The sequence below is a fragment of the Streptopelia decaocto genome (genome assembly GCF_964273445.1).
Source record: "Streptopelia decaocto genome assembly, chromosome: 1".
NCBI classification, from domain to species: Eukaryota; Metazoa; Chordata; class Aves; order Columbiformes; family Columbidae; genus Streptopelia; species Streptopelia decaocto.
This window is the reverse complement of record NC_138663.1, coordinates 196,360,766-196,373,976: the sequence shown is the minus strand read 5'-3', so window position 1 is coordinate 196,373,976 and position 13,211 is coordinate 196,360,766. Positions and strand designations below refer to the sequence as shown.

General features: G+C 44.6%; 1 protein-coding gene across 2 annotated transcripts in view; it reads right to left on the bottom strand.

Moving 5' to 3' along the window:
* Positions 1 to 8,974, bottom strand: part of PDGFD (platelet derived growth factor D) — a 144,158-nt gene extending 135,184 nt beyond the window's left edge. The window contains exon 1 of one of the 2 annotated variants that reach the window (XM_082074536.1): positions 8,133 to 8,974. In XM_082074536.1, coding sequence (XP_081930662.1) covers positions 8,133 to 8,262 — 130 coding nt within the window. In that variant the 5' untranslated portion in view covers positions 8,263 to 8,974. The remainder of the gene's footprint in view (positions 1 to 8,132) is intronic. The other variant, XM_082074535.1, reaches the window with a different exon arrangement.
* Between the last annotated feature and the right edge of the window lie 4,237 nt (positions 8,975 to 13,211).

Here is a 13,211-nt window from a genome sequence, read left to right as displayed (position 1 = left end):
TGTTTTCAGTTCATGGACATTGATTGAGTATCTTAACTGTGAGTATTGTAAAGGTTACCTACATAAGATCTTCATTGTAAGAAAGACATTGAGGTGCTGGAGCAGGTTCAGAGGAGGGTGATGAAGCTGGTGAGGGGCCTGGAGCACAAGTCTGATGAGGAGCAGCTGAGGGAACTGGGGCTGTTCAGCCTGAGGAAAGGAGGCTGAGGGGAGACCTTATTGCTGTCTACAACTGCCTGAAAGGAGTTTGTAGCATGAAGGGTGTTGGTCTCTTCTCCCAAGTAGCAAGTGATAGGATGAGAGGAAATGGCCTCAAGTTGCACCAGAGGAGGTTTAGATTGGATATTAGGAAAGATCTATTCACTGAAAGGGTTGTCAGGCATTGGAACAGGCTGCCCAGGGAATGGGTTGAGTCATCATGCTTTTTTTTTGCAGTAGGACTCCGAGATTTTAAGGGTCTTTTACAATCTAAATGATTCTATGATTCTATAAGAAACTCATCACTGGATTCCTAAGCATTTTCTTTTATCGCGTATTAATTAATGTAAACTGTGAGCCAGACCCTGCTGCAGTAACAGCTGATAGAAGTTATGACATTGATTTCAGTGAAATGAAGGTCAAGATGGCTATTTTTCAAGTTTTTCATGGACCTGGTGTTTAACAAATATTTTTACAGAGTCTCACATCATCAAGTCCCAATGCACAGCGGGGCTAAAATACATTCGCAGGAAGTTTGTACAGAAGGTAAAAGTGTGTCCTCCCACACCATCTCCAAGTTTGCAGAGCTCTGACTGCCAAAGCAGGAATACGGGATGTTGGCCTTCACAGCATGGGACACAGATCAAAAAGGAAGCATGAAACTGAAGATTACTCAAGTACAATAGGAAGCTTGAGATCATGTAGGATTTATTCACTACCAAAAATGTTAGAGCCAAACCCAAATTCCCAAAAGAATATCTAGCCAGTTTGACAGTGTAAACAGGACATTTCCTTAGCTTTGTCAACAGGAAATTGATTTCAAACAAACTGCCAAGTAACCTAACACAATCCAGTATTTTAGCCAAGAGATCCTCAACAGAAGCAGTGATACAACTGGTCTTTCTTATCCAAAATGTGATATAATGTAATCAGCCTCATTTATGGAAGCAATTCTTGAATACTGCTTGAATCACCTAATGAAAATGAGTACTACTGATTTTTGCTGTATTAGTGGGCACTTTCTTACTACAGACAATACCAACACAGAGCCTTCATGGTATTTCTTAGGATTCATTTAATATCCTAGCGTCAAATCCCTGCAGGTCTAGAAAAGCCAGAGAAGACAGGGGTAGACAGCCCTTCTCTTGGGTTGGGAACATGCTATGAACATTGACAGCTAATTCAAGGTTTCTCAGCTGCATGGTCAAAACTGACCATTGCTAGACAAGGAATGGAGGAGGAGAGCAAGGAGAAGGAACACAGCTGGGCCCAGAGCTGTGGGACAGCCAGACTTCATGTTCCTGTTACTTCTGCAAACAGAGAAAATGGTAAGAGTGAGAAAGAGAGAGAGGGGTACAGGGCAGATGGGGAAGGTGACCACTGCTTCTGGGCAAGGATGTATTCATGGAATAGTTTGGGTTGGAAGGGACCTTAAAGATACATCTAGTTCCAACTGCCCTGCCATGAGCAGGGGCACCTTCTACTAGACCAGGTTGCTCAAAGCCCCATCCAGTCTGGCACTGAACACTTCCAGGGATGGGGCATCCACAGCTTCTCTGGGCAGCCTGTTCCAGTGCCTTATCACTCTCAGGGTGAATAATATCTTCCTTATATCTAAGCTAAAACTACCCTCTTTCAGTTTAAAGCTATTATTCCTTTTCCTGTCACTACATGACCATGAAAAAGGTCCCTCCCCAGCTTTCCTGTGAGTCCCCTTCAGGTATTGGACAGCTGCTATAAGATCTCCCCTGAGCCTTCTCTTCTCCAGACTGAACAACCCCCAATTCTCTCAGCCTGCCCTCATAGGAGAGGTGCTCCAGCCTTCTGATCATCTTGGTGGCCTCTTCTGGACTTGCTCCAACAGGTCCGTGGCCTTCTTGTGTTGGGTGCCCCAGAGCTGGACTCAGTACTGCAGGTGGGGTCTCACCAGATCAGAAGAGCAGAATCATGTCCTTTGACCTGCTCATCACAACTCTTCTGATGCAGCCCAGGATATGGTTGGTTTTCTGGGCTGCAAGTGCACATTTATAGGTCATATTCAGTATTTCATCAACCAACACCCATCACCATCCATCTGTCAGCTGCAGTAGATGCCATTATAGAATGACTGAAGTTGAAAGGGACCTCTGGAGGTAATTATTGTTGCTTTGGAGGCAACAAGGAGCTGGACGTTTTGAAGCCTTTTTGACTCTGATATGAGGCAGCTGCCTACTTTTCCTGTGTTCAGAGCCAGTCCTGTAAGATATTTTGTTTGCTGTTAAAGAGATCCATTTGTAATTTACTGTAGATAGATTTTAATATAAGCAAGACTATACATATGAAAAGACTGGAGCATAAAACATACAAACTTTTGTTGCACCTTTGGTATCCATATTACTAGTAGAGGCATGAAATGAAAGCCATTCCCTGTCCTTCTAATTTGCTGTTCCCCAAAGGAGTTTCTTGTATAAATAACACACCATTTGCAGATCTTTTCCTTTTATACCATATTTACACCCAGTCTAAAGGAGTGCCAGAAACATAATGTAGTGAATTGTTATATTATTTTGTTAAAAGAATTTCTGCCTTCGATAATCCTTTTCCCTATAAGTGCCTTTTTACTTGATTAAAAATTGCATAACATGTATATTACTTTCAGAACTTCCACTTGCAACATGGAAAACCAACAAATGTTTTTAAACATACCTTTTGCTTCCAACAGAACTTCCATAAATTACATAGCTAACAACATCATGTAAAGAAGATCTTAACTACCTTGAAAAGTTAGGCTCAAATATTTGTCTAACTGTTCATTGTTCAACTAGGACTTCAAAAAGTTACATTAAACCTCGGGGTTGGTTTTTTTTTTAGTATTCTGACTCTCTGAGAGTTTCTGATCTATGCCTATTCCCAGGTGTTTTATAAAACACAGCCTCTCATCACAGTGAAAAAAACCCATTATTTCAGAATTTTCAGCAGCGCTCAATTTCTAAGAATCAAAGTAATAACATTACCAAGTTTTATCTGCAAGACTTTTAAGAGTTAGCTGGCCTAACTAAGTTACATACAAATACATTTTTTAAAAAAGAAACAAGACATGTTGAGAGACTGGCTGGAGAGTTAATAAGTGAAGTGACTTCCACTGTATGATACACATCCGCCTGATTAAACATGTTTCAAAGCTCCTTTGGAGAATTCCTCCATGCTGCTTGCTGCTGAGTCAGGACTGGGATTCTCATGCAGTATCCTTTGATACTTCAGTCCAAACAGTTAATTATACAGATAAGAGATATCATCAAAGTTAAGCAATTGTAGACCAAAGTGCATTACTGCAGGCAAATTAGTAAGGTGGGTTTTCTTTAATCTGATGAAGACTGAAATACACATTGTTTGTGTGTGTGTGTGTTTGTTTTGTTTTGTTTTTGTTTTACAAAACCTACAAAAACAATCAGGAAAATAAAGCTTATAACACCAAATTTATTGTAGCTATTTTCCAGCTGACATAATTTTATGTTACCAAAGTCCTTTAAAAATGTATACAGATCTATTATAAAATAATAAGTTCATTCCAAAACTGAGGATACTGTACCACTAGTGATATAAGAGCCATTTCAAAGCAGTATGAAAAAAAAAAAAACATGTCTTTTCCCAGGAGCAGACAGTTAATACCTACTTGGTGAGAGAATATTGCCCAGATCATCAAAGGCTTTTCCCTGCACTTAGGCATAGGCCAACATAGGGAAGGGGAGGATAAATGGCACACATGCCCTTGGACAGGCCATCAAAGAGCCAAAAGCCATTGCCTTTTCCCAGAATGGTGAAAAAGTTTTTCTTTGTACTTTGGGGCTACACAAGCAAGCCAAAGTTTGGAAATTTCTTATTTTTTTGGATTCAGAATGAAAATTACAAGAGTCTAGAATCTTATCTCAAGTCCTCTGATGTTACATTTTCAAATCCACATCAGAAGATACTGATTCCATGGCTTTCAGCTGTTTACATACTGAAATGATTTGACACTATGCTGTCTGTTCTGTTCTGCCTTTTCTTCAAACTTTGGATTTTAAAGTTTAAAATATGTATAGTGATGCTTAGTCTGAGTATACAGACTGGGCATACTTTCCTAGACTGAGCATTCATACAGATGTTTGTTCAGTAACAGATAAGAATGAGCAACTGATGTTTCATTTAAACACCATAAAGTAAACAATATTACTTAGCACTCTTCATGTCCACTTTTCATCTCCAAGTGCACATAAACAACCAAAATAGCAGAACTAAACTATCAGGCTTCTGTAATCACGCAGCATTACCTGCATACTGCAAAAACTGAGGCAAAGAGAACAACAGAAGCATCTGGAAGTCCCCTGTGTGTTATTCTGACAAACTTCCAAGGACTTAATAGTTAATGGCATTAATAAACACTTTAAATAAATACCACTAGATGTGCTATAAATGTGGATGGCATCCCCAGGACACTTTAAAAAATTGATTAGTGCTACACTGGACAGCTGAGTCATCAATCCCCGTCCTTCCACTAGGACAAGCGGATGTCTTGTAAGCAGGTTATTTATATTCTTAATATCTTCAGCAGGAAGTACAGCCTGGTTAGGTTTGGTAGTCATTAAATAGCACTTTTTTTGTATGTGCTGCCCTTCATCTATAGATTTTTTTCCCAGAGCAACCTCAATCTCAAGTAAGAGCAATTACAAAGAGGCCAACCTCTTTTAGCCTAAAAGCAGGAAGGCAATCTGGATTCATGCACAGTGCAAAGGTTTCTTTTAGCCAAAAGCAAGACCAAGACTCCAAGTTCTGTGTATGCAGTATCACTAGTTTATCCTGCTTGGAGGTAACAGTTAACTGGAATCCAAAGGATTGTTTTCTTTTTTAATAAAAAGTGCAGGTGGTCTTGGACTTGCCAAGACATAACATTTTTTTAAGAGCTGAACAGGCCTTGCTTCCTCTTCAGTATCTCTCTTAATTCCACAATGTAATACTCATGATCATCAACCCAGGACGTAATAGTAAATTAGTTTTGATCCCTGCTGTGCGTTTTGAGAGAGCTTGTTGGAACATATTCGCCCCACTGTATTGTGTGATCTTAGATCTTATTCCATATTGTCATGTCTGCAAATATTAACAAAGTAAAAAACACTGTCTGCCTCACTCAGCAATGCAACCCACATGTCTTTAATGCTATTCCATATCAGTGCTTCAGACCAAAACAAGACACAAGCACCACTGAAAATCATAAAAGACAGAAATACTTTCAGTGGCCAACAGCCAACTATGGTCTAAACACTTCGCTTGTGAGCTCGTCACATGCATGCAACATTTGGAATGTTGCTCATAACCTTCGGCTGCACAAATATAGACCTTCAGTCAACAAACTCAAGCAACAGTTTGGTTCATTTGAATAAAATTGGGCCAAGCAGCAGCTGATCTGCTTTAGATATTGGGACCTGATGCCCAGCTCCACTGGTCGTACCAGAACACACCATCCTTTGCAAAGAAAAAGCAAGAAGATTCCCAAGCAGAAGGAGGGGGCAAGGCTGCAGCGTGCTGGAGGTCCACATGTGGTCTTCCTAAAGGTGTGTTACCTCCTCAGTACATGGATAACATCTGCTAAAGAACTGCAGAGGTGTCTGACTTCGGCGTGTGTGTGTCTTGCTATGGCTGCAGGCTGTACCAGCATATGGCCCAGGAAGGGTCAAAGGTAGCAGGTAATTTCATACACATTTGGTGTTTTCAAACAGTCCCAGTACTAGTTCACTCTGGTACTCAGAAAGTTCAGCCACTACAAGTTGTACAAGATAATTTTAAGCTTAATCACAGTGTTAGATTATCCCAACTAGGAAAATAACAGTTAATTAATCATTTCACATAGGCTTGTTCTCTTCATCACTCTGGGAAGGCTTCTTCTGCAGAGTAAAACACCAGTCACGCTGCCAGTAAACTGAAAACTTTATTTACATTAGGCGTCACTGGTTTCTTCACTAACTCACTAACTGGTTTCTTCACTAACTCTTCACTGACTTCCCTAACGTCACTGGTAACTTCACTAACAGAGAAGATTAGACTAAAACACATTTTGAAGTTTTCTTAGTAAATCACTGCAGTTTTTAATGAAAAATGTTGTTTGGAGTTTGGCTTGGAAGGAACCTTGCTTAGCTCAGTTCAGAGACAGTCTCAGTTATTCTACAAAGGATAAGATGGCAGGTTTACAAGTCATGAATCTTGATAAAATGCATCATAGTTTTAAAGGATGAAACAGAAATAATGGTTGTATGCTTTTATTAAAAACACATTCATTTTTAATTACATTAAACTTGACTTCTGAGACAGAAGGAACTGCAATTCTGTCTTGTTTCCACACTTGCTGTCTCAGTTCTAAGAAAAAGCCTCTTCACCTTCTCTATGCCTTCTTTCAGTGACTAGGAAACGCATACAAAATATTATTAAGTTCAGTATGGCTGCAAAGCTGAAACAAAACCATCTTCCTAAATCAACTGTATACCCATTACACACATTGTATACATGCTGAAAAATAAACACTGGCAAATACAGAGTACAATCTTGGAAATGGCTCAAGTGGCTGGGTTTTTTAAAAGGGTTTATAAAATATATAAATTCTGGCAACTGGAAGATGTTAACTTAACTCTGTTCATTTTCAGGGAGAACATCTTGCATTTCCCTCTGCAAGAAGGTACACTTGAACATGCAAAAGCAGGTCCTTGCACATGAAGCTGGAACACAACAGGCTGCTCCCAACCAGAGGCTCATTGCCGTTCCCAAACAGAAAGACCTGGTTTTCTTCACCGTTGGGTACAAATAAGTGTATTACAAAGGTGAATTTCAGTGGTGCTGTTTTTATGCAGCCTCCACATTCATTCACCACGAGGCCACAGCACATGGCCATGCTGACCAGTCCCTGGAGGCACTTGTGTCCCATGCAGCTGTGCTGCAGAACCTCGACAGCACCTCAGCTGTCCAGGATATCCTCTGCTGGTGGCTCGCAGCGGGAAACAGGCCAGAGTTCAAACACAAAGACTGAAACCACCCTTCCTACCAGGCAGGCAGTGTCCAAAAGCCCACAGCTACCCTCCTTGGTGCTTATCATCACTGAGCATCCTACTCCTGCCAGTGGTCCGGCTGGCACAAGGGAGCAGGCCAGTCCTCGTGGGGCACTGTCCAGCAACAAGCAAACAGCCCCGGGCCCTGAGCCGCCCACCAAAGCCGCCCCCCACCAGGAGGACGGCACGCTCAGGGCCATGACAGCAGCCGAAGGTGGCGAAAGGCGGCAGGGGGGCCGGGAGAGTAGCTGCGCTCCCGCCAAGCACCCTTGAGGCGACGGCGGCACCGCCCGCGCCCCGCCCTGAGGCACAACGGCCGCCGCCCTCGCCCGCCACACACCCCCCAGAGCGGGCACCGCAGCGGCCCCGCTCCGGCTGCAGCCGCCATAAACCCGCCGTGTCCCCCCGTGCAGCCCCGGCGTCGGCACATCAACGGGACACAGAGAAGACGGGCCCCGCGGGTGCCGTCACCGGGCACCCCGCGTCGTCAGGGACGAGGTGCCGCCCGCAGCCACGAAGGGACGCTGGGGGCACCGCCGGCTCCCGGGAAACCTCCTCCAAGTTGCCCTAAGTAGTTCGGGACCGCCCGGAAGAGCCGGCGCCGGGCAGAGCCGTCCCCTCGGCCCACACCTCCCTCCTGCCACCTGGCCACACGACCCCGGGCCGACCCCCGCCGGCCTTCGGGGACCGGCCCTCGCGTCCCGGCTGACGCCGCCGGCCGCCCAGGGACGGGACCCCTGGCCGGACAGACCCCCGTCGGCCACTGGGGACACGGCCCCCGCTCCCAGGGAAGGGGGGACGGCCGCCCTCGGGGCGCGCTCCGGGATCGGAGCTTGCTCTGCAAATGCAGCCCTGGGGAATAAAAAAAGACAGAGGGACACTTACCATCTCGCCTGATATTCGAGGACCGCAAGGCTTTTATAGATCCGCCCTGGGCCGGGGCAGTGGTGCCCTGACGGCTGCAAAAGTTCGCACAGACGACAGCGTAGAGGAGGAGGAGGATGAGCAGTTGCATTGGGATCCGCTGGGAACGGGACCGTGTCTCTGCAAAGAAACCGGGCTCTCCTCACCAAGGCTGCTTCCCTCTCTCGTGCTCTCTCCCTCTTCCCGGACTTTTTGTATGTTGTTGTTGCGTGTTGCTTGTGTATTTGGAGGAGTTGTATGAAGGGGAAAAACAAAAAAAAAGACACACACACACACACACACACACACACAAAAACCCCAAACAAAAACCACACCGCCCGAAATAGCAGTCACAGCTGCCGCGTTACTCCCTGAGCTGCCCCAAAACTTCCTGCACGCTGAACTTTCTTCTGCGTTGTGGGGCCGGCCAAACTCGGTAAAGGTGAGAAATCCCCGGGCCGGGGCCGCCGCCCCCTCCGCTCGGCCGGCAGCGCCGTGCCCCACGTCGCGGGCGGGGGCTGCCGCAGCCGCGCTCCCCTGCGGTCACAGCGGCCCCGCTGCCGGGCTGCGCCCGCCGCCTCGCACCGCACCCGCCGCCTCGCACCGCCCCCGCGCCGCCCGCTCCGCTCGGCAGGAGCCGCCGCCGGGGTCTGGAGGGGCGGGAGCGCCCCGCGCTCCGTAGCGGGGCCGGGGGGGACAGGCGGCCCGAGGGAAGGGGGCGGCCCGGGGGCAGGGAGGGAGGCGGGCGGGAGCGGCCGGCGGGGGGAGGCAGGCAGCGGTGCGCGGGACCTCCGTGAGCTACCGGCCGCGCCGTCTCCAGCCCGGGCAAAAAGTGACCGGAGGGCTGTGCGAGGTGGGCTGGTCCCGCTGCGGCGTGAACCTGCCCTGTCCGGACCGCTGCGCTGCCGGCGGGTGGGTCCAGTGGGAGCCGTGTGCCAGCGGCACCCCGCCAGCAAAGAGGGCACGCACCCAAATGTCCCGTCACCCTCGGGCCTGCAGTGGCTGCGTAAAGGTTATCATTTGGGCAGGAAGGACTCAAATCACAGAGCTGCACCAGGGTGGGTGAGGAGACTTGCTGGAATAACTGATGAAAACACATTGGCTGAAGAAAACCTGCAGTTGTCCCTGGGAGAAATATATGGGCTCTTCTGTCATGCCAAGCTTTTCATAAAAAGTTAATTCCTACTATTTGAGACCCTCATTAAATTGTGTCTACTCTTAAAAGATTGTATTACTGCCTGGAAGAGTTTAGGTCTAAATCAAAGGCATGTGAGGATTGTGATTAGATCACTGGTTTAATACTCTTTTCACTTCCATTATCTGCAATGAAAATAATCAAATGAAGGCGTAGAAAAAACAACCAGGTTTTAATAGTTCTCTAATCCTTACTTACTCAGTTGGTTTCTTAAGACATTTCATATAGACTTAGCTAGTCAAACAAATTGTAGCATGATGCCAGAAACATGAAACAACACCTCACCTAGTAAAAGACTGTTAATATGGTGCTGTATCAGGAATATTGGATGAGTCCTGCAACACCCAGACAACTGCCTCTGGCTGTATGAAATATTTTCTCCACAAGCATGTTCGGATGACAATGGGACTGAAACAACTTGTGTGTCTTAAGGAACCAGTAGGGTGCAATTCTGTTATGCATAATTTGTGGTTCTTTATCCATTTCATGTTCCCCAAAACTGACAGAGAACCTAATCCTGCTCCCATGTGGTAGATAATGGAAAGGCTCTGGTAGTGCTTCATTTGTGAACAGATGTGCCTGTATTTTAGGTGCCCATTTCAGAGGGGCAACTGGGCAAACAGAGAAAAGGTGGCTAATCCAATCATCCTAATAAAAGCAGAAAGTCAAATAGAGGAGATAGAGCAAATGAAGAGAGTGTGAGCTTTGAAGATGTCTTCTGTTCATCCAGACAATGTGTCTGCCTGTTTCCAATTGCATTACTGGCAGAAAGCATCAATAGGGTTGCAGTTACGTTGCTCTCTTCTGAATGGAGGTACCTTTTAAGATAAAGGGAGGTGGTCAATATTCTGACCTTTACCACGGCCCTTGTTGAAGTCTTTCCTTTCTCAGTGCCTTCAGGCCCTCACCCTCTCTTAGACTCAGGCAGTCAGAATCTGTAATTGCTTCCCTTTGGGGGCGTGCAGTTGCTGTTTCAAGGTGGTGGAGAAGAACAGAAGAAAGGACAGATTATCTTCCACCCAGAAGGCAGACAAAAGCTGTTTTGACAGTATCTGAGCAGTTACATAATTCAGTCAAGAAAGGGCACTGTTTCCAAGGCTGTTCCTCTTTCTGTACCCAGCTTTACCAGTATAAATTTTCCTATATGAAATTCATACATCTCCCCAAGAGCTGGGTCTAGAGCTAAGGTCATGCATTGCCTTTCTGGCCCTGTGCCTCCCTGTCTGCACCGGTCCAGCTTTGACACAAGAGCGGGACAGGCTTTTGCCTAAAACACTCCATAGCAGTTTGGCTGATTTGCTCCCTGGCTTGACACAGTGTATAAGTTTAAAGTTCCTCAAGCTGACCAGGGCACAGAACTGAGGCTTTTTCACCATTTTTTTTTTTTCTTTGAAAAAGAGTACATACTTCTGTGGTGCATAAGATGAAATTCCTGTCCCTGCAGCAGAGGTACTTGTGCTACTTACAGAACTCTCAAGCAAAACAGCATGAGGCCTCATAAATTAGACAGTGATGAAAACAGGCAAGTGGATTCCACCACCAATGGCTTTGATATATGCCAAGAGGAACTCCTATCATACACTCATGATACATATCTATTCCTCCGTGTATAAAGCATGGGATGCTGCCATCATTGTTCTAAAGCCAAAAATATTTTTGTAGCAGAAGGCACGAATCTTTTTCTCAGGTCAGAAAACAGACAAGGAATATTACTGTGGGGTTTCAAATAGATCATCAGGTATTTATTTTAGTCCCAGTATTGAAAAATTCCAGATTTTTCCATTTGACGTACAGGTGTACAGCAAGATTTCGGGACAGAGCAGCAAGACTGACATGCAATGGTAGACCTTTGTAAAAAAGCTTGCATTTCAATGGCTGTTGCTACAGCTTCTGAATTCACTTTAAAAAGCACTAAACCCACTGCAAAAGATAACAGTATCTTTATAATAAGGTGTCATAAAACTCTATGTCAAAGGGTGAGAAGTTTAGGTTGTGCTGAGACAGTTTTATGAGCCGATCACTGGATCTTCGCATTCTGGAGAACATTCTAGTACATTGTCTAATCTGTATTCTAAGGTTTTAGGATAATTTAAGGCATCGGCTGATTTCAGTATGAAGACTTACAGCAAAACATGGTTCCTACATAAAAGGAAATACTGATGTATAAGTGTGATGACCTAGGTAATTACAAATCTGTCAGCCTGACTGAGATCCTGATAAAATAATGTAACAGTTAATATGAGACCTATTTAATACAAATTAAAAAAGGAAAATAATATAATTAATGCTAATAAACCTGGAAAATCTTATTATGCTGACTTGGAAATCTGGTTGACAAACAGAATAGCATCAAATTACAGCTTTCATAAGGCATTTGACTTGGTACCACACAATTTAAATCTTATGAAATGAAAGTCATGCATACTGAATGTTTTCAAAACTCATTATATTACAGGTTTAAAAATATTTACTAATAAGGGAAACATTTTTAAATGGACCCCCACTTAGGCTAATTTTTCCTTCTGCTTTGATTTGCATTTCCAACAATGGCCTGGGAAAAATGCACTCATTACTCATGACATTTGCAGATGACAAAACCCTTAGGGGAGTAATAGTCTGATTTATATTGACAGTGTTATATGGAGACAGACATGTAGGCCCAGCACAGCTTATGCTTTAAAATAGCCAATGGCAGCACTACCCAGGGCCTGTGGCATCCATCTCACCTCATTTTAGTCTTCTGAAAGTGCCTGGCATAAGCGAGACACAGAGGTTCTCATTGTTCATGAGGCAATTGGACACCCATCAGAGGGCACTCTAGCCCAGCAGTTTTGGGCAGTTGTGCTGGGATGGGATGAGTTGTTTTCTGGAAGGTCCAGTTTCTCTCCACTGATTATAGACAGAACATAGGGAACAAAAGCATGTATAGTTACTGGATAAAGTAGTTAATCCTAGAAAGCACTGATGCAGAAAAAATATGTGGTTGGATTATCGAGGAAGTCAATGGGCTGTAGCCCTCTCAGTTATCATTTGTTGGCTAGGAAATGTTCCAGTGTCATACTGTTTGTCCATGGAGCACAGATGTGCTGTGTGTCCAGCCTTCAGAACGTTTCAAATATGGTTATTAAGTAGCAAAACCCAACATCTTTGTGCATTATCACTGAGATCCCTGGATGTTTATTTAAAGATGGGAATGGAAGAAATATGGGGACAAATTTTTTAGCAGGGCCTGTTGCAATAGGACAAGGGGTAATGGTTTTAAACTCAAAAAGGGTAGATTTAGGCTATATAGAAGGAAGAAATTTTTCACAATTAGGGCAGTAAAACACTGGCCCAGGTTGACCAGAGAGGTGGTAGATGCCCCATCCCTGTAAACACTCGAGGCCAGGCTGGATGGGGCTCTGAGCAACCTGATCTGGTTGAAGATGTCCCTTCTTATTGCAGGGTAGTTGGACTAGATGACTTTTAAAGGTCACTTCCAACCCAAACTGTTCTAGGTTTTTGTCTTTCTGTATCCGCTAGAGTAGGGGCATTATGCTTTATTCTGTTATTAGTAAACTGCTGCATCAAGTTCCTGTGAATGTAGTCTAAAAAAGGACCATGATAAAGTGAAAAACACTGAGAGGGAAACCACAGGATTGCTTAGAGGTTGAGAAATATTCCATTCAGGGAAAAGCTTAAAAATCACAAGTGATTTAGCTTGTCAAGGAGAAAATCAGAGGAGTCACAGTTACCTCCCAGAGGTAGGATATTGATTCTAGAAGGCTATTCTGTCTAGTGGACAATGACATATCAAGGTGAAAACTGGAGTGAGACAAATTAAGATCAGAAATAAAAGGCATACTTTTCAGTGTGGAAAATAATGC